Source organism: Ochotona curzoniae, unplaced genomic scaffold (genome assembly GCF_017591425.1).
Source record: "Ochotona curzoniae isolate NIBS_2020 unplaced genomic scaffold, NIBS_Ocur_1.0 contig_1302, whole genome shotgun sequence".
Taxonomy (NCBI): Eukaryota; Metazoa; Chordata; class Mammalia; order Lagomorpha; family Ochotonidae; genus Ochotona; species Ochotona curzoniae.
The window spans coordinates 15,794,206-15,814,690 of NW_024465035.1; the positions used below are offsets into that span (position 1 = coordinate 15,794,206).

The following is a 20,485-nucleotide window of genomic DNA, read 5'->3' on the forward strand; positions in this document are numbered from 1 at the left end:
CTCCTTGGTAGGTGGCAGGGTCCCAAGTAGATGGGCATCTACATTTTTTTAAAGATTTATTTCATCTGAAAGGCAGAGCTACAGAACAATATCTTTCATCCACTGGTTCATTGCCCAAGTGACTGTGATGTCTGGAGCTGGATTGATCTGAAGCCAGGAGCCTGGAGCTTCTTCTGGGTCTCCCACATAGGTGCAGGAACCTAAGCACTTGGCCATCTTCCACTGCTTTCCCAGGTACATCAGTAGGGAGCTAGGTTGGAAATGGATCAGCTGGGACTCAAACCAGCACACAACTGGGAAATCAACACCGCAGGCAGGGGCTTAACCACCGTGCCAACCCCAGAAAATAAATTTTAAAACTAGTCACAAAGTCATTACAACTTTAGTAAGTTGGCAGTTATTTTAAGAAGTCTATTGCAAATCAGTTGTAGAACAAAAGAGCCATTTACCTGTTGCCTCTTAGCAACACTGAGAGCACACCGTCCAATTAGGCCTTAATTCCAGGAAGGAATAAGGTGATGTATGTCCAGGTGGGAGAAGAGCCCCTTGAACTCCTTGTGACTCTAGGAGCTAAGTCACTTATGGTGCTTATATTGCAGGGACAGGTGTAGTACCTTCCCAGCTCTGGCCATACCCACTCTGTGCCTATCCTGGTGCCCGTGCATAGTGAGTCCTCGGTCAATGTCTGGTGAATGAGTGGGTGAGGCGCTTTCCGTGATTTTGTGAACACTGCCTCACCCACCAGCCATGCTGTTGAACTCGTATTCTCCCTGTATCTCCAGTGTCATCATCAATTCACCTGACACCTGTCCAGTGTCCCCCACATTGGAATCTTTTGTGACTAAACCCAATCCCTCCACCATTACAACTTTGAACCCATCTCCCGCCACACTGCCCCTCCGTACCCTCAGAAGCCAGCTGTCCATCTTAAGAACTGTGGCCCTTCAATAGAACTGTTATTCTGCCATTATTATCTGTCTCTCCGGTTAGTCTGAACGGCCCCCAAGAGCAGAAATCACATCTTTCCTGTTTTAATGTCTTCAAACCTTGGTTTCTCTGAACAATGTTTAGGTCTCAACCATGAAATCCATTCATCCTAACCCCAATCTTTTGGGTCAGTTCATCTGAGGATCCCAGGATGGCAGTGCTGCCCACTGAACAAGAATATGTCCAAGGTGTCCCAAAGTCTCAGCATCTTCTGAGTAGGACAGCAGCCACATCGATCCTTCCTGGCCACTCCAACACCGAGCATATGGTAACCTGAGTAGATGTAGCTGAATGGAACGATAAATGTGTGAGTCTCAATGGCAACATACCCTTCCTGATGGAGAATTTCACAACTCGGTGTTCTGAAGCAGTCTCACAAATCATCCACTACCTACCCGGAGCCGCCTAACTGGAAAAACACACACACATTTCCGTACAATGTGGCATTGATGAGCTGGCGGCTCTGGGGCTACAAGGCTGCAGGCTGGCTGCTGGGTAAACACGGCTGCAGGGAGAGCCGTTGTGGGCACGGGTGGTTCCTTCAAGTCCTTTTCTGGGGTCTAAACTTGATTTGTAGCTGGTGCCAAGTCCTTGCCAAGCCTCCTCCTCCAGCCAACCCTCAACTTGCATTTCTCTCCTCCCTGTCTTTTTGAAAATCAACTAAAAAGAAAGGCACCCAGGGTTTAGAAGTTAACATCAGGCTGCCAAGAGTAAGAGGGAAAAACTGAATTTTTTTTTGTTTGTTTACTCAGAGTGTTTGTACCTAAGCTACCGAGGAATAGAAGGGAGGTGTTGGAAAGCAGTTGGGATAACTGAGTCCCAGAGGAGGACTGGCCTTGGACTTGGCAGGAAGGCAGGTTAGCACCTTCAAAAGGCAGAGTTACGGGGAAGCTCCATAATGTGGGTGTCACCTAATAGTCACTGCTATGCCAGTAGTGTAAATTTAGGGACCCAACAAAGTCCGCAGTGTCCCAAGCGCCTAAGCATTTCCTGGAGTTCTGATTTGGAATCCCAGCACTTTCTTTCATTCATTGTTGAAATGCAAATGGCCCTACCAGCAACCACACCAGAAGGGAATGAGAAAAACCAAGTTCGAGTCCAGTTTGTGCAGTGTCGTCCTTGGGAACACGAGTGCAGCGTGTGACATCGGTGCGACTTGTTTTACCTCCTACCTGAAAAGGGAAACGATGGTGGCAAAGCCATCCATGTACAGGACCTCTGAGGTTGGAGTCGCTTTGCAAATCAAAACTTTGTGCCAATAAAAGGACTCCGTATACAAGGCTCCTTAGAGAACTGCACCCCTGTTCAAAGGGTGTAAGGGCAAGCACAGTGTCTTGCTTCTGTAATCAACCGGCACCCCAAAGAGCGAGCTGAACAAGGCTCGTCTCGGGCAGCGGGAAGGATCTGTATTCTTCACCCTCCTATCACACCGGACATCAGCACCCTTGCTTCATGAACACTTGGGTAAACCAATGAGTTGTAACCTTTTGCCATGGGAAAGCTCTCTCTGTCCCCCGAATTCCCGGTGCAATTCTATGCTTTTCAACACCTAGGCTGCTATTCTGAGCAACGTTCAGCCCAGCTCCCCCACATATGGATCTTGCATTAATAATCAATCTTGCTCTCCCCATCAGTATAAGGATGCTTGTTAAGGAGAATGGTTACCAAGCACAGGGACCGGTGAAGACAACAGGCAAAAAACATAGCAATCATGTCACGTGTCCAAATCATTCATCTGAGCCTGTCTGTTGACTTGGGTTCATTGTTGAGGGTTAGCAAAGGCACAGATAATTCTATATGCACTTCTAGAAGTGGAGGGGACAGTGCAGTAACACTGCAGGCTAATCTTCCACCTGTGATGCCAGCATCCCATATGGGCACCAGTTCTGTTCCTGGCAGTTCCACTTTTGATTCAGCTTCCTGCTAATGTCCTGGGAAAGCAGTCAAAGATGGTCCCAGTCCTTAGACCCCTTGAGCCCACGCTGGAGACCCAGAAGAATCTCCTGGCTCCCAGCTGCAGACTGACCCTGCTCTGACCATTGTAGCCATTTGGGGGAATGAACCAGTGGATGGAAGGCTCTCTTTCTCGCCCTCTCTCTTTAACACTGACCTTCAAATAAAAATAAATACATCTTTCTAAAAACGCAGCTTGATTGAAGGGCCCAAGACTGGTCCTCCCAAAGTTGAATTCTACTTGTTGCAAGCCGCATCTGTATGCACTGGCCACATGCTGTGTCTAAAATGGCGCCGGCCGGAGAAGCCACACCTTCGTGCGTGGTGGAAGTTACGTAGCCTTCGCGGTACTGCGCAGGCGCCTAGGGCATGCGCAGTGAGCTGCGGCGTGGCCGGCACGTGAACACTGGGGACTGACGAATCCGGTCGCCCAGGACCCTGCGTGATCATGACGCCGACCTATCATCGGCGGAGGCGGGGCCAGTCAGCACATAAGAGCAGAAAGACTGCCGGGGTCCCCCCTTCTTCCTCTTCCTCATCTTTGTGTGCGCAATAAACTTTACCGCAGAAGGCTTCACTCGCGTCTGCCTCTTACTGCTGGGCGGTAAGACACGTGGGCGCGACATCTACTCTCAGCTGATGATCAATATTTTTGGAGCAGGGGTGGTTGCCCATTTAAAGGTGCCCTCCATTCTTTTTCAGTAAAGCCCAGCACATGGAGAGATGCCACCTAGGGAGGTTTCCCTTAGTCTGTTTGGGTACAAAGCGTACTTTCTCATGCATGGCTGTTTTCTGTGTTTAGGATGTCATCAGGCGGCTGTGCTAAAGTCTCTGCTCCCACACTCCCCAACTTTATCAGAATGTGGAAACAGACTCCAGGCCCTCCAGGGGAGTCTTGCCCTGCGGAAGAGTTGGGTCTGCCCCAGTGGTGCATCTGGAGAGGCAGGAAGACTTCAGCAAGAGGAGGACCAGAGACTCTGTCAGCTGCCCACAGGCTCGGTATCAAGCATCCATGCCTCCCCCAAACAGAGCAGCATTCATGGGAAACACGGGAGCCCAAGCCAGTGAAGCAGAAAAGACCCAGGGCCAAGCAAAGCTGTGTGTTTTGATTATTCAGTGTTTCGAGCCAATGTCTGAGACAAAAACCACGCTTGTCATGGAAAGGAGTAGTGAAACCATTTGCCCTAGAGCAGAAAAAAAAAAAAAATAGGTCTACTGGGGGAGCTCTCACCCCATGAAATAACGTTAAAAGGATGTTCAAAGTAACAATGGGACATAAGAATGAGCTTCTGGGGCCAGGGTTACGGCAAAAAGGGTAAAGTGGCACTGGCATCCCATATGGGCACTGGTTGGAGTCCCTGCAGTTCCACTTTCAATCCAGTTCCCTGCTCACCCAGTTGCTTAAGCCCTTGCAGTCTCATGGAGACCCAGAAGACCCCTGGCTCCTGGCTTCAAACTGGCCCTGCTCTGGCCATGGTGGTTATTTGAGGAGTGAACCAGCAGATGGAAGATCTCTCTCTTTTTCTCTCTAGTGCTGCCTTTCAAATACATACATAAATAATAATGAAGAACATCCAGCTAAGCCAGTATAAGAAAGATTTTTATCAATCTGAGCAGATATTTTTAGAAAAAAAAAGCAAGTCTACATTGATAACATAAATACCAGTTTTATTTTCGTTTTTTTTTTTTTTTTTAGGTCAAGAGTAAGATTGCTTTTTACTAGCATTTCAATGCAAACTCATACTGGAGCCATATGCAGTAAGGCAAGAAAGTGAATTAGAAATATGGTTATTAGGAAAATGTCCATTTTTGCAGAAAATGTCAAAATACAAATATAAAAAAATCTAAATCTCTTTGGATTTGTTGACAACTTGACTTCCATCGCAAATAAAACTTTGTTCTTTCACAGCTCTCTCTCTCACTTAAAAAAAAAAAAGTTTATTTGTTATTGCAAAGTGAGATACAGAGAGGAAGATCTCCATCTGCTGATTCACTGCCCAAGCGGCTACAGTGGCCAGAACTGAGCCGATCCAAAGCCAGGAGCCAGGTGCCTCTTCACACAGATGCAGGGTCTCAAGGTTTTTGAGCTGTCCTCAACTGACTTCCGGTCATAAGCAGGGAGCTAGATGGGAAGCGGGGCCATCGGGATACAAAGTGGCACCCATATGGGATCCTGGCACACGTAATATGAGGACTTTAGCTGCTAGGCTACTGCACCAGGCCCTCTCTCCCACTTTTATACTGCTCTAATAAATACATGTTTTTAAAAGGCAGACAGGGAGAGAGAAAAAGACAGAGTGAGAGAGGCAGCAGTCTCCCGTATGCCCCATCCTTTCTCCCTCTGTCCCAATGTCTGCGACAACCAGGGGCAGGCAAGCTGAAACCAGGTTCTTGGAGCTCCATTAAGATCTTCCACCAGAGTTGCTGGGACCCAAGGTCACAAGCTGCATGCTGGGGTGTGACGAGCAGAGGACTGGAGTGGAGAGCAGGATCCATACTCAAACCCAGACACTCTGACATGCAATACAAGTGCCTCAAGTAGCGCCTTGCCTGCTTAGCCAGATGTCCATCTTCAATTAACATATTTGATTGAGTTAGTCTAAATGGGGACAGCTCCTTCAGCTTGCTTTTTGGTGGAAATAAATTTTAGGGAGAAATTTTCCGATGTTCCCTTTATTATTATTATTATTATTACTTGTAATGTATTTATTTCAAAGCCAGGATGGGGAGGGAAGAGAGAGTACTAGGAGGTGAGAGGACGAGAGAAATCTCTTACTTGTTACTTTACTCCCCCAATGGCCACCGCATTCAGAGCTGGGCTGAAAGTGAGTCCAGGTGTCCGTGAAAGTGGCAGAGGCTCCACTGTCCGAGGCCTCTGGCTCCTGGGCTATGCCTTAGAAGCAGCACATTAGAACTGTGTGTAGAGTTGGGACACCAACTCAGACACTGCGATCCCACATGTGGATAACCCAAGCAACTTTTTGTTAATCATCGCGTCAAGTGCCTGCCCCTCATCTTTATTTTTGAAGGATAATTTGTTGGCTACAGAATTCTGGGTTGACAGCTTCTTTTATTTCTCTCCTTTTTTTAAAAAATTGGAAAGTCAGATATATATAGAGAGAAGTAGTCAGAGAGAAAGATCTTCCATCTGATGATTCATTCCCCAAGTGACCGCAACAGCTAGTGCTGCACCAATCCGAAGTCAGGAGTTCTTCCGGGTCTCCCACGCGGGATCAGGATCCCAAGGTTTTGGGGCGTCCTTAACTCCTTTCCCAGGGCACAAGTAGAGAGCTGGATGGGAAGCGCGGGGCAGCCAGGATTAGAACCAGCATATGGGATCCCTGGTGTATTCAAGGTGAAGAGTTTAGCCACTAGGCCACCAGGCTGGACCCTCTTTTCTTTCTTCATTGCATGCCATCCCATCGTCCACTGGCTTCCATGTGTTCTGGTGAGAAATCAGCTGTTGATGCTATTGCAGATCCCCTGTGCCTGATAAATGGTTTCTCTCTTGCTGTGCTCAGGATTCTCTGCATGTCTTTGGCTTTCAATAGCTTATTATGCCTCTTGGTGGGGGGAATCTTTTTGCATTTATCTTAGTTGGAGTTTATTGAGCGCCTTCGATGCATGGATTAATGCATTTCTTATGTTTTGGAAGTTTTGGGCCATAATTTTTTCAAATACACCTTCTACCTTTTTCCTCCTTCTAGGAAACCCTTAATGCTTATTTTGCTGTGCTTACTGATAGTGTCCCAGGGGGCCCGCTAGCCCTGCTCATTTCTTACTCCTTTCTCTTTGTATTCACTTTGGTTCTAAGACTTTAACTTCAATGGCCGGATTCCCAGTTCACTCTTCTGCCTGTTCAGATCTCCAGTCAAATGTCTTTGAATGTCATTTCAGATTTTGCATTTTTTTCAGCTCAGGAATTTCTATTTGATTGTTGCCTTTTATCATGTATATCTCTTTATTGACGTAGAACTTTATAAATTATCCTTCTGCTTTTCTTTAGTTCTTTGATTTTCTTTGTGTTTTTTCGTACATGTTTAAGAGATTTGACTCAACTCTGTTCAACAGGTGCAGTGTCTGGGCTTTTTAAGGGATGATTTTGGTTAATTTTTTTCTCTCCCTGTGAATGGACTACATTTTTCTGTTTCTTTGTGGATCTTATATTTCTTCTATTGTAAAATGAACCTTTTGAATATTACAATATGGACACCCTGGAAATCATATTACCCCCTCAGTCCACGAGTCGATGCTGTTGATTACTGAGGGCTGCTAGTCTCCATTTGCTTGGTGAGTTTCCACATTGTTTACAAAGACTGCATCCCTATTACGTGTGCTCATTTAAGTCTTCCTACTGTTATCTCTGCACTGAGCTGGAGGAGATCTCTTTAGCAACCTAGAAACAAGAACGTAAAGTAAAAGCCCTGTACTTTGCATATTACCTCTAAGCCTGATGCCCTTTCTTTTTAAAGATTTATTTTTTTTATTATTATTTTTTCATTGGAAAGGCGGATATACAGAGAGGAGAGACAGAGAGGAAGATCTTCCGTCCGATGATTCACTCCCCAAGTGAGCGCAACGGCCGATACTATGCCGATCCGAAGCCAGGAGCCTCTTCCGGTCTCCCACATGGGTGCAGGGTCCAAAAGCTTGGGCCGTCCTCGACTGCTTTCCCAGGCCACAGGCAGGGAGCTGGATGGGAAGCAGGGCTGCTGGGATTAGAGCCAGCACCCATATGGGATCCCGGGCGTGCAAGGCGAGGACCTTAACCACTGTGCCACCGCGCTGGGCCCCTGATGCCCTTTCAAAACCAATAGACTGCAACCCCGCCTTAGCCTTCACCTCCGGTGGGTCCAGGGTTCTTGAGGGCCTTTCCTGGACCTGGATCTGGCTCTAGGTGTATACCTTGAACATCATATTCCCCAGAAGGGATGCGAGTTCTTTCAAGCACCCATTCTGACAGCCTTCCTCCTCAGCTTCCCCTTCTTTATCCTTCTTCTACGGTTTGCTTTGTCCTCCTTTCCTTGCCTAGAGAGCAATGGATAGCGTGTGTCTGTAAATGCTTCCCCCAAAGCATTCCAACCCAATGGAACCAAAACAGAAGTCAGGCTCTGCGCCAGTCCCTTAGGAAACCACAAGACTGGTCAGATGCACGACCACAGTTTTTTGAGAACAAGGTTATAATTGCTCCTCCGGGCACTTCAGGATTGTGGGCCATGGGCCACAAGGCTAATGCCAAACTGGGCAATAGAAAATGCTAGAAGGGTAAGCAAAGACCCTACGTTTTTATCCTTATTAAAATTCAGCTGACTATTTATTAAGCATTCCTTAGTGGATGTCTATGTTCTGTTAGATTCCAGAATTCTGAAAAAGCTGGATCCTGCCAGTTCTGGCCAACTTAACGATTGCTCAGTGGAAGGACAATTTTTTGGAGCACCATACTCTGTTGCTTCTGTGATGTCATTTTTATTGCAACTAATTACAACATTTTGGCACCAAGCGGCTGCTGTGGTCTGAGTGTCCATTCCAAAACTCATGTTGATACAATCTCTATAACGTCATATGGAAGTAGGGACTTTGAGGAGTAACTAGGATTAGATGACGAAGAAATATGGGTCCTGTGATTGCATTAGCGGCCTTCTAAGAGAAGAAGGGATGATTCCAGTTGCCACTGACTTCTAGTGGGTACAGACTTTGAGTGCTGCAGAATAACTTATAAGACACATAGAAGCTCCTCTCTTGTCAACAAAGAATTATCCAGGCTTGAAGACGAAAAAAAGAGTGCCCACGTACAACAGTGCTCATAAAAATGCCATTTATAATAATCCAAAATAGGAATTGATCCAAAGAAATCAAATACCCTGTCCCTCAAGGCCCAACACCTCCCAGAGGCACTGTCTCTTAATATATTTTTTTCACGGGAGATTAAATCAGCATGCATTTTCAGACACTGAAACCACAACACATGGGGATGAACTTGAGCAAGGGATGATGGAGGTTTTCACGTGGGGATCAAACTGGAATGGCTTCACTACTCTAAGTGAGGGATGGTTGTTAGTGGATTTGGAATGAAAATGAGGAAAAGAGAGAGACCAAGAATGTTTGGTTCCAAAGAACCAAAGAACCAAAGGGAAAATATGACCGCTTGCTGGAACAAAGATTATGCGGTAAGAAGTAGATGGTGAGGTCCTAGTTGGGCCATGTGAAATCTGTGACACCTCCTGGACATTCGGGGGGAGGGAGATGCCAGGCTGTTGAATATGTTTCTTCTTTATAATGAGCTAGACGTGAGCGTCAAGTTCTTTCAAACATCCCATGAATTACTAAATAAATCACAGACAAGGCATCAATGCAAAGATAACAATTTCAACAGAAAAAAAAAAAAAAACAACCCAGAGTTTGAAATGACGCACAGTTTGCCTAAGCTGTTACTATTGGAAACAGAGTGGGATATAAACCAGTGGCTATCTCCAGCGCTGGGTTTTCAGTGTTTTGTTTTTAATTGCTAACTTAATGATTACCTTCAGTCCTCGTGCATCACCTGCGCAATTTGCTTTTTAAATCTCTTCCCGCTGTTGCTGGGTCACCTGACAGGTGAGGGGCAGCCAGGTGATGAGCTCGAAGGAGGACCAGATGCAACGTGGAAGAGGCGACGAGACCCCGCCCCCGCACGGGGAGGTGGGGGGGTGGTCCCAAAGGTGCCGCCCCCGCGGGTCACGTGCGCCCCGCGGCCAATGGCCGCCTCCGAGCTCACCTTGGGGACGGGGCGGGGCTCTTGGCTGGCGTCACCAGGACAACGGGCGTCGCCGGCGCCGTGTGACTCCGGGCTGTGGGTGAGCTCGCGGCTCTTCGGCCATGGTGAGTGGCGCCCCGCACGGGCCTGTCGGCCTCGCCCTTACCCGCCGGGGTCTGGTGCTGGCTCGCGGGACACCCCGCTGGGGTCAGGCGGGGGAGAGGCCGAGCCGCGGCCTGCGGGACGGTGGAGCCGGACACGGCTGGGAGGGCCCTTGGGCAGAGGAACCTGGGGGGCTCCGAGCGCCCTTCCAGCCCCTGGACCCCCGCCTTGCCGTTCTGGGTGCCGCTGGATGTTTACCTAGCCGGCCGCCTGGGGATGTGAAGCTGTTTGGCCCCAGGGAACCTGAGAAACCACACCTGGGAAGGCGTGCTTAAAAGATACGTGGGGAATAGCCTATATATGTGTGCAGTATATTGCGTATGTGTGCTTGACAGCGTGTTTATGCAATTCTAGACAGCAAGTACATACCGTGTGTTTCTTTCGGATTCATCAAGCAGAATGTTTCAGCAGGTGCAAATTTTAATTTGTAATTTCAAAGACCACCTCACCTCTCTCTTTTAAAAATGAGGGACGTAGCTGGCTTCCCTTCCCGCTCCCCCCCCCCAACATTTAATTGTTTGCAGAATCAGTACATTGTAAATGTGTTAATGCATTACATTTGTTGGGTCAACATGAGTATGTTGGGCTGCTGCTGCTGCTGCTGCCCCCCGGCCTCTCCCCAGTTTCATGCAGTTTTGAAAACTGGAGTTGAAGACTTAGGGTGGAAGATGTTCAAGGCAAAGGTGTGATTTCTGCAAGGGGGCTCCAAGGGAAGTAAAAGTAGAGAGAGGCCGGTTTGCCTGCGTGGAAGTACGCCCTTGAAACAGCATTTGGGAGATGTAGGGGCGAGACGGCGGGTAACAGGGAAAGGGCTGGTTTGAAGAAACAGGTGTGGTTTATTCTACACCTGGAGTCGTTCAGTGGAGATTGTCTGCAGGGCTTTAGTGCAAAGTGCTGATGAGATAATGCAGGGTGCTCCCCCAGAGCCGGTGTGCCTCGTGGAGAGAAACGCTGCCTTGTGGCAGGCACCCTGGCTGGTTGTGTTTTTTCCTGAATAAGTACGGAGACGGGGTGCCAAGAGAGGAAGTGGGTGGTTATCTTTCACTGAGGCTGGGGACAGGACTGGGGTGCAGGGGCAGCCTGTTGACTTAGCCGAGAAAGACCGCCGCCCACCGCCAGAACGAGCGTTGATTTTACAGGTGATTCTTTTTAACTTGGAATTGTCTGTAAGTGCTGAATAAATACAATGGGGAAGAGTTTCAGAAAAGAGTTTTATAAAAATCTCAGTGTGCTAAATATGTGATTTATGTGTGTGAGAAAAACCCTTGTGATGCTAGCAGGGAGAAAGGAGGTATAGCCAGCGATGGAATTTTCCCAGCTCTCTGAAGCTTCGTTTCTCATTTTGTCTTTTCCTTCCTCTACTCGGTCTATTCCCTCTGTTTTACTTGCCCTGCGGTGGAGAGACCCTGGGGTGCTTTTGAAGCTATATAGGTTGCTCTTCTGAACTTGGGAGTGCATTTTTTTTTTTAAATTCTCTGTAAGCATTAACTCTTGGTTCTAGCAGCATGCTGAGAGAGAGAGAGAACGTGTGTGTGTGTGTGTGTGTGTGTGTTGGGAGAGGATAAAGAGACTTGATTAAATGCTTGAATCTCAACATACAACTTGAGCAGTTGAAAATGTGCATAGTAACTTTGGGTTGCTGCCTGAATGCTTTCTCAATGAAAGTGTGTTCATTGAAGCCATTTGTTTGTATTGCTGCTCTGACAGCTGACATCCACTGGGTTACCTTCCAGGTCTGAAACATTGTTTCTAAGTTGTAAACAAAGTCACGAGAGCAGGACAGAGGAACAAAGAACAAGTGGAAAGTAGCAAAGAAATATAAATATGATAAACTTTGGGGTCTGTCACGTGGCACAGTTGCTTATGGTACCAGCATCCCATAAGAGTACTTATTTGAGTTCTGGTTGTTCCACTTCTGATCCAGCCCCCTGCTAATGTGCCTGGGGACACAAAAGGTGATGGCCCAAGTGCTTGAACGCGAGAGACCTGGTTGGAGTTCAGGCCCCTGGTTTCAGCTGGAATCGGCCCAGGCTGCTGTGGCCGTATGGGAAGTAAACCAGCGGATGTGTCTCCATGTCTCTAATGCTGGCTTTTCAAATAAAATAAGAAATAATAACATAAACAAATCAGACTTAAAATTAAGCAGGAGCAGTTGGTACAGTAGGTAAGATACTTTTCAGTAGCCTGTATTCTTACATGTGAGTGCCTGGGTTCAAACCCCACATCCACTTTCTTTTTTAAGATTCATTTTATTTATTTATTTATTTATTTATTTTTGAAAGGTAGAGCTACAGAGAGAAGACACAGAGAGATCATCCATTTGCTGGTTCACTCCCCATATGGCCGCATTTGCTGGAGCTGAGCTGATCAGGAGCCAGGAGCTTCCTCTGGATCTCCCATGGGGGTGTGAGAGCCCAAGGACTTGGGCCATTCTTGACTTCTTTCCAAGGCCATAAGCAGGAGCCGCTGAGACATGGACTGGTGCCCATATGGATGCCAGCACCACAAGCAGAGATTTAGCCTACTATGCTATGGCACTGGCATCCCCACCTCCATTTTTAACTCCAGCCTATGGCTGATGCACAACCTGGGAGGCAGTAGAGGATGGTTCAAGTGAGTGGGTCCCTGCTGCCCATGTGGGAGCCCTGAGTGGAATTCCATGCTCCTGGCTTCAGCCTGAGCCAGCCTCAGTCATGCAGCCACTGGGGAATAAACCAGCAGATACCAGGCCAGTGTACACTGACTCTCAAATAAAAAAAGAAATTGAAGACCCCATCATCAATAGCTAAACTAAATGTGATTAGACCGTAAACTCAAAAGGTTGCAGTTGTCAGACTGGATAAAACCAGCATGTTCCAGGGGCAATGCTATGGTGTAGCAGGCTAAGCTTTTGGTTTTGGTGCCAGCATCTCGAATGGGTACCAGTTTGTGTCCTGGCTGCTCTACTTCCAATTTAGCTCCCTGCCTGTGGCCTGGGAAACCAGTGGATTTTGACTCAAGTCCTTGAGCTCTTGTAGCCAAGTGGGAGACCCAGGGAAGGCTCCTGGCTTCTGATTGGCCAAACTCCAGCCATTACAGCCATTTGGGATGTAAACAAAGGATGGAAGATTCTCTCTTTCCTCTCTATAATGGCAGCTTCAAATAAAGATAGAGTAAATCTTAAAAAAAAAAATAGCTTGCTCTGAGCCTGGTGTGATGGCTCAGTCTGCCTGAGATCCCTTGCAAGCGACATGATCTCATATGGATGCTGTTTGCATCCTGGTTGTTCCACTTTCCTTCCAGCTTCCTGCTAATGGCCTAGGAAAGCAGTGGAGGATGGCTCAAAGCCTTGGGACCCTGTACCTGCTTGAGAGACCCAGAGGAAGCTTCTGGCTCCTGGCATCGGATTGGCTCAGCTCTGGCCATTGTGGCCATTTGGGGAGTGAACCAATGGATAGAAGATCATTCTCTCCATTTTTCCTTCTCTCCATAAATCTGATCTGCCTTTCCAGTAAAAATAAATAAATCTTTTTTTAAAATGGCATGATCCAGGCCCAGCACGGTGGCGCAGTGCTTAAGGTCCTCCCCTTGCACACCCTGGATCCCATATGGGCGCCGGTTCTAATCCCGGCAGCCCCACCTCCCATCCAGCTCCCTGCCTGTGGCCCGGGAAAGCAGTTGAGGACGGCCCAAAGCTTTGGGACCCTGCACCCGCATGGGAGACCCGGAAGAAGCTCCTGGCTCCAGATCGGCATAGCATGGGCCGTTGCGCTCACTTGGGGAGTGAATCATCGGACGGAAGATCTTCCTCTCTGTCTCTCCTCTCTGTATATCCGCCTTTCCAATAAAAAAAAAAAATCTTAAAAAAATGGCATGATCTAACTAAGTGCCTTTTTTAAAGAAACACTATACAATTATGTATCGCATAGTAATGGGACTATATTCAGTGATTTCATCGTTGTGTGAATATCAAGTGTGCTTAAACTGAAATGGCTATCAACAGAAATGGCAGTCATACAAGTTCACTGATCAAAACGTCATCACGTGACTATGTAAAGGAAGGCACAAATTGAAACCAGCATGAAACAGGAGTTGCCATAGAAAAAGCTGTAAAAGCTGATATTGCTATATTTGCCAAAATGGACTGTAAGAGAAGGATCATTTCTATGGAGAAAAGAGAAGAATTCATCATGATAGGATCAATTCAATAATACATAAAACCCTTTATATATAAAATTCTATATATATTCACCTCATTACAAAGCTTCAAAACATGTCAAGCATAAAGTGACAAGCTTATGAGAAAACTGCAGTCATGGTTGAATACAGTAACTTTTCTCACTCATTAAGCCCACAAAATTATGAAAAATAAAATGGCAGAATTAAGTTCTTCCATATCAGTAATTACTGTAAATGCAAGAAGAATAAAGTCATCAGTGAAAAAAGAAACTAGCCAAATGGATAAAAACAAACCCTGCTTGATCCAATTTCAAAGCTTTGTAGTAAATTTTTTAAGTCAGGTAGCCTGCAGGTGAGCGCAAGAACCATGATAAGGAGCAGCCCAGACCAGGCCAGAGGAACATACCCACCGGCATACATATGGCATAGGTGGGGGACAGACCAGGCCAGAGGAAGATACCACTGGCATACATATGGCATAGGTGGGGGGTAGACCAGGCTGAACCCATTCATATCATCCGCTGGCGAATCTGAGCACCAGAATAGAGTGTGAGTCAGATCGGCTTTGGTCGCGACACAAACCAGTGCACATTACAGAATGCCAAAGTGGGGTAAACCATACCAGATGTTGTAGCACCCAAACAGTATACGTGAGAACCACGGGTGGAGGGGGCAAAGCCGGCAGGGGGAATGTGGGCTCCCCTGCTAAACAGCCACTCCCACTAGAGAGCATGAGTTGGGATGGGGGGCAGACCAGACTAGACAGGGCTACAGCACCTGTGGGCCTCATGTGAGCTAGATCAGGGAAAAGCCAGGCTGGGTTGACTGTTCCTACTGGTGCAAGCAAAAGCCGGAGTGGGTATGGGTTGGTTGGGCTTTGCCACAGCATCAGCTGGCAGATGCTGGCACGGGGCACTAATTCTGTCAAGTTATCCAGCAGAACCACCTGGAGAGTGCAAGATCTGGGAGTGGGCCCAGTAGGGAAATAGTGGGCACCTCCCTCTTGGGTTACCACCCCGACTGGTGAGCATGAAAACCAGGACCAGGGCAGGTATGACTAGACAGTGACACCTGTCAGCACGTATGTAGGCTGGATAGTGGGGCTGGTTGGGTTGAACTAGGCTTCAATGCCCATTGACATGTATGAAAGCGGAATGGGATGTGGGACAGACTGGACCAGTCTGCTGTGTATATTGGCAAACGTGGGAACCAGGGTAGGGGGTGCGCCTGATGGGTTTATTGTGGGTCACTCCCACTAGGCTGCAGCTCTCACTGGTTTGCGTGAGGGCTGAGTATGAAGTGGGCAGGATCAGGCTGGGCTGCAACACCCATTGATGATTGTAGAAGTCAGGAGTGGAGGCAGAACTGGCCCAGCAATGTGCCAACAGCCAGCATGTGCATAAGCTGATTGGGGCAGTGGACTATGCCCGACCCTGTACTGGCCAGCACCCACAAGAATCAGGTCTGGAGTCACCTCAGATGAAGTTTGTTTGGGGGTCCTCCCAAATGAACTGCTGGACTCAGAACCTGAACCTTGGAGAGAATTGCAGGTTCCATGGTCTGACCATAGAATGCATGTGTCAGAGCTGGGACTCCTCAGTGGCTTAGATGGAGCCATGGACAACATATCCAATTGACATGGTGTGGCTTCTCCCCTTATTTCTCCCTTCCCCCAGATAAAGGAAAGAAAAAGGGGAATGTGGAAATAATTGTCTCTCCCACCTTCCTGTAGCCCTTGACCCTTATAACCCTAATCAACTATGATATAAAAATCATCAAAAATAAAAAAATAACAAATCGAAAAAATTATATTCAGATTGCTCATTGCTAATGTGTGGAAATACAAAAATTTGTGTGTGATGTTTCACAAACTTGTGAGCTCCTTGATTAGTTGTAACTGCTTTTCCTGTTAGTCTCTAGAATTTTCCATATACATATCCATGTCACCTCCTGTGACAATCTGGGTGCCTTTTCTTTTTTCTTAATTGCCTTGTCTAGAACATCTGTTATACTACAGCATGCAAATGGGTTTGTGTTATTTTAATAGTAATAAAGTATTTTCTATCCCTCAATATTGTCATGCTGGACAGTGAATGAGTGGGGCTGTTCTAATCTTGTATGAAGCCATTTTTTTTCCATATTGGTTGAGCGTTTTAATTTTTTGTCTTTCAGGTTTTCTCAAACAATGATGAAGGCCTTATTAACAAAAAGTTACCTAAAGAACTTCTCTTAAGGTAAGAGATAGCTAACTTTTAATGAGGAGGTCAGATTCTGTTCTCATCAAGTTCAAGACTTCTCTTCTTTCTCACTAGGCGTCCAAAGTGTGAAAAAACAGATAGAATTAACCTTTTTGTTCTGATTGTATAGAATGCTGTTCTGCTTGTTGTTAAATTTCACTTGGTCTAATCCAGATGTACTAAGTGTGTACGTAGCATTGATCTGGATTCCTTTTGTGTCGTGGTGAGTCTTGTACTAATCTTCAGTAGGTGTCACTACTTTGGGACAAATAGATCAATGTGATGTGATCAATAATGACAGACTGGTGGTCGTGAATTCTGCAGTTACTGCTTTGGGTTTTCTGATATACGGGTGTTTAAGTAAATACACAAAATAGAGAGTTATGATATGTTCTTTCTGAGCACTTCCAAATTCCCGCATACTGACATGTGTTTATCCGTTTTATAAGATGTTTGTACGAAGTGGCAATGAGTGCTGTAACACAGCCTTTTTCTTTAAGTTCTGGAATCTCTGGATATGCAGTAAATCTTATTTTGATTTTCATTTTAGCGAGTAAGGCTTCCAGTTGTTATTGTGCCCAAAGCATTACACTTGCCTTTATTTATAAGTGTAATTATATAATTACACTTGTAATTAGTTCTTGCATATATGGTAATATGCTTTTGCATTCTACCTTGGATGGCGTATCCCGAATCTTGTTGCTCTTGTACTGTGTAAAATAACTACTTTCCGTGATCCAAGTGAGTGTCATGGAACGAGGTTCCTTAAAAAACGTTTCTCTTCTGAATTTTCCTTTTATTTGTGGAGCAGAAAGAGAGGTCTTTCCTCCACTGCTTTATTGCTTTGTGTCCCGCAGAAGTGGGTTAGGCTGTAGAGGGGAGCCCAGAGAACTGCCTCTGGGTTTCCCATATGGAAGGGACCCGAACACTTGAGCCATCGTCCACTGTCCTCTCCCAGGGTGTGGGTTGGCAGGGAGCTGAACTGGAGGCAGAGGTGCAGCTCGCATGCAGGCATTCCATGTTGGCATGTGGGCATCTCAGGCTGCTGTGCCCAGAACTGGTTGCTTTGCTGCAGGAGGGCCCAGAGCCTCCGCATAGCCTCCCAGGCGTAGGGACGCTCCTTATGGAGGTTTGTGGCTTTTCACACTAATTGGGGATGAGCCCTTTTGATGTCTGTGGGAAATTCTGATGCCATGTGCTGGCTGCAGTAACTCTCGTGTTAGCATCTGAGACTTCAGGATGAGTTTTGAGTAAGGACTGGAAGTCATCCTGTTTACTTCTGGAAGTCCCTGCAGTGTCACTCCTAAAATGTCACAGATGACTCACTCACGCCATAAGTGCCATGTTAGAGTTTTTCATGAGTTAGACACGGAGTAAGGGCTTAGCTTCTTTATGACAGTGGTCACATTTTCAGAACTTTAGAGCACTTTTCATTGGTCATCAGAAGTTGTTTGCCACTGCTGCCGTGAGCTCATTCTGTCCCATTCATTTAAAAAAAGGAAAGTTAACCGAGACAGGGTTGTGTGAAATTATAGTAATTATAATTTATTCCAATGCAGTCAGTGTTTGAATAAAAGAGAATGTTCTTTCACATTTTACACTTTCTTAAGCTAAGCAGGTAGTACACAAAGCAGAAATGTTGATTATATAAACCATGGGGGCTGGATCAGGTACCAGGAGCTGCTGAAACCGGTACAGCCGAGTTGGGGTGAACCATCCCCTTCCCCCCGGGTTGACGGGAGGGGTTGTGCATCCTTGGGCACCTGTTTGGCGTTTGCCCTGGCGCTCTCACTGTGGGAAGCTGCAGACAACAGCTTAGTCATTCCACACCTGGGTGCAGCTAGACCCACGCTTCTGTGGATACTGAAGCTGTGAGTGGCACGGGCTGTGAGGTGTTTCTGCCCAGCTGGTGGTGTCAGCCTGTGTACTCTGCTCAGCCATGGAACACTGTTGCTACTAGCTACACATGTAAATAATGAGTAGGAATGCTATTGTTTCCTGTGGTGGTGGGTGACTAGGCTTCAAGGACAAGGACCATCTTCGGCTACTTTCCCAGGCATCTTGGCAGGGAGCTGGGTACCTTTGCTATTGCTCAGATTTTTTTAAAAATCATATGAGTTTTTAAAAAATCATAGTGAACTGGACCTGGCGGCATGGCCTAGCGGCTAAGATCCGCACCTTGAACGCCATAAACCTATATGGGCACCGGTTCTAATCCCAGCAGCTCCACTTCCCATCCACCTCCCTGCTTGTGGCCTGGGGAAGCAGTCGAGGACGGTCCAAAGCCTTGGGACCCTGCACCCGCATGGGAGACCCAGAAGAGGTTTCTGACTCCTGGCTCCAGATCAGCTCACCTCCAACTATTATGGCCATTTGGGGAGTGAACCAGCAGATGGAAGAGCTTTCTGCTTCTCCTCCTCTCTGTACATCTGCTTTCCCAATAAGAATAAATAAAATCTTTTAAAAAGGCAAATATTAAACAAGCCCTGTAATCATTGAAAATAATTTTCCTTTCCAAGGAAAACTCTGAATGCTAGATTATATTTAAATTATATATGACACAATGAATACTTCATCTAAATCACTTGTTCTTTGATCAAAATTATGCTTTTATGATTTTAAACATTAGCCAATGATAAATATAACATTTCTTGGCCAGCAGACCCAGGCACAAATTAACAATTATTTTTGTAAGATGTATTTATTTATTTTATTTATTTTAAAGATTTACTTAATTTTTATTACAAAGTCAGATATACAGAGAGGAAGATCTTCCATCTGCTGTTTCAAAAACTCAAGTGACTGCAAAAGCCAGAGCTGTGCTGTTCTGAAGCCAGGAGCCAGGAGCTTCTTGCAGGTCTCCCATGTGGGTGCAGGATCCTGAGGCTTTTGGCCGTCCCCAGCTACCTTACCAGGTCACAGACAGGGAGTTGGATGGGAAGTGGGGCCACGGGGACACAAACCGGTGCCCATATAGGATCCGGGTGTGTGTAAGGCAAGGACTTTAGCCACTAGGCTACCCCACCGGGCCCCAAATGAACAATTTTGTTCATGTTTCTATTTATTTATTTATTTTTTAACCAATAAAGCAATTTTACAAAGAGTTACTTAACTTACATGAGTCACTATGCAGTTTGATTAATGTAATTTTCCTGGGCCGTTGTTCTGGGGATGCTCCGTTTTGTCTCTGTTGACTTGCTTTGATGTAACAGCATCCAATCTTGCATACAGAATGCTTTTCTCTTTTTTTTTTTTCTCTTTGTAAGTCTGCGCTGGCTGGAAAGCAGTGACATAGCCAGGGATAAATTACATGGCCACCTGTTCAGTCGCTGAGAGAATTGAGGCCTTGCAGTGTTAGAGGAAAACATAATTTTTTTTAACTCCGCAAAATACACCCTAGAGGGCTGTAAGAATAGAACCGTGGTTACCCATGGCTATGCACAGCAGGACCTTCAAAGGACTGAGATACGAAACAAATTTCACAAGTTACAAAGCAGTCTCCTAAAAAGCTTTTTGGGTCTAGCTGAGCCAAGCAGGATTAACTCAAGAGGCATTAACCTGCTGTTGTCATGCATGGGATAGCTGCTCACCAAAGGTGTCTTCCCACATTTCATGCTGGATGTTAGCTTAGTTCCTCCCACCTGAGAAATGTGCTAGGCCAAAGATGCCTGGTCAACAGTTCCTCAGGGCTGTCCCCGGGACAAGCAAGTATTTGGGCAGCTGCTGGACAGCTCCCAGGGGTGACCGGGCCAGGGAGAGGCCCATGTGCCCGCGTGAGAGGCTCACTAGGAACTGTAGTCCCCCATGGTCATCATTTTAAATGGAACAGGTGCCCAAAACTGATTGAAGGAGTTGGTATAGAAGCCCCAGAGTGAGTCTGCCTGCTGGACACACAGAACACCAATCGCTGACATCATAGTGCTGGGGGTGAGGGGAAGATGTGCTTTGCAATGTACATTGCAAGGAGTCAGGCAACTTGCTTAGTCCCCAGGCTCCCCGAGGGACCTAGGGTAACGGTACTATGGGCTGACATGAGCAAGAGAGGTTCATGTACAGCACGTGTCCAGGTTCCTGATGGGCTGGCGATGCCATGGTCTCTCTCTGAATGGTCGACAATACCACATTGTTGTTTTAAAATAAGGATGTATTTAAGTCACAGAGAGACTAATTGGCTTTTCCTCACTGGTTCCGTAGAGGGCTGCAGTGGCCAGTTTTGGGTCAGGCTGAAGCCAGGAGTTTCACCCAGGTCTCCCAG

General features: G+C 46.6%; 1 protein-coding gene across 3 annotated transcripts in view; it reads left to right on the plus strand.

Annotated features, from left to right (window-relative positions):
* The first annotated feature begins 9,724 nt into the window (after nucleotides 1-9,724).
* The window catches only part of FBXL2 (F-box and leucine rich repeat protein 2), a 43,344-nt gene continuing 32,583 nt past the window's right edge, over nucleotides 9,725-20,485 (plus strand). Inside the window, exons 1-3 of one of the 3 annotated variants that reach the window (XM_040964257.1) lie at nucleotides 9,734-9,798; nucleotides 16,166-16,227; nucleotides 16,361-16,453. In XM_040964257.1, coding sequence (XP_040820191.1) covers nucleotides 9,796-9,798; nucleotides 16,166-16,227; nucleotides 16,361-16,453 — 158 coding nt within the window. In that variant the 5' untranslated portion in view covers nucleotides 9,734-9,795. Of the gene's footprint in view, nucleotides 9,799-16,165; nucleotides 16,228-16,360; nucleotides 16,454-20,485 lie in introns of all 3 variants that reach the window. The other 2 variants (XM_040964248.1, XM_040964265.1) reach the window with 2 other exon arrangements.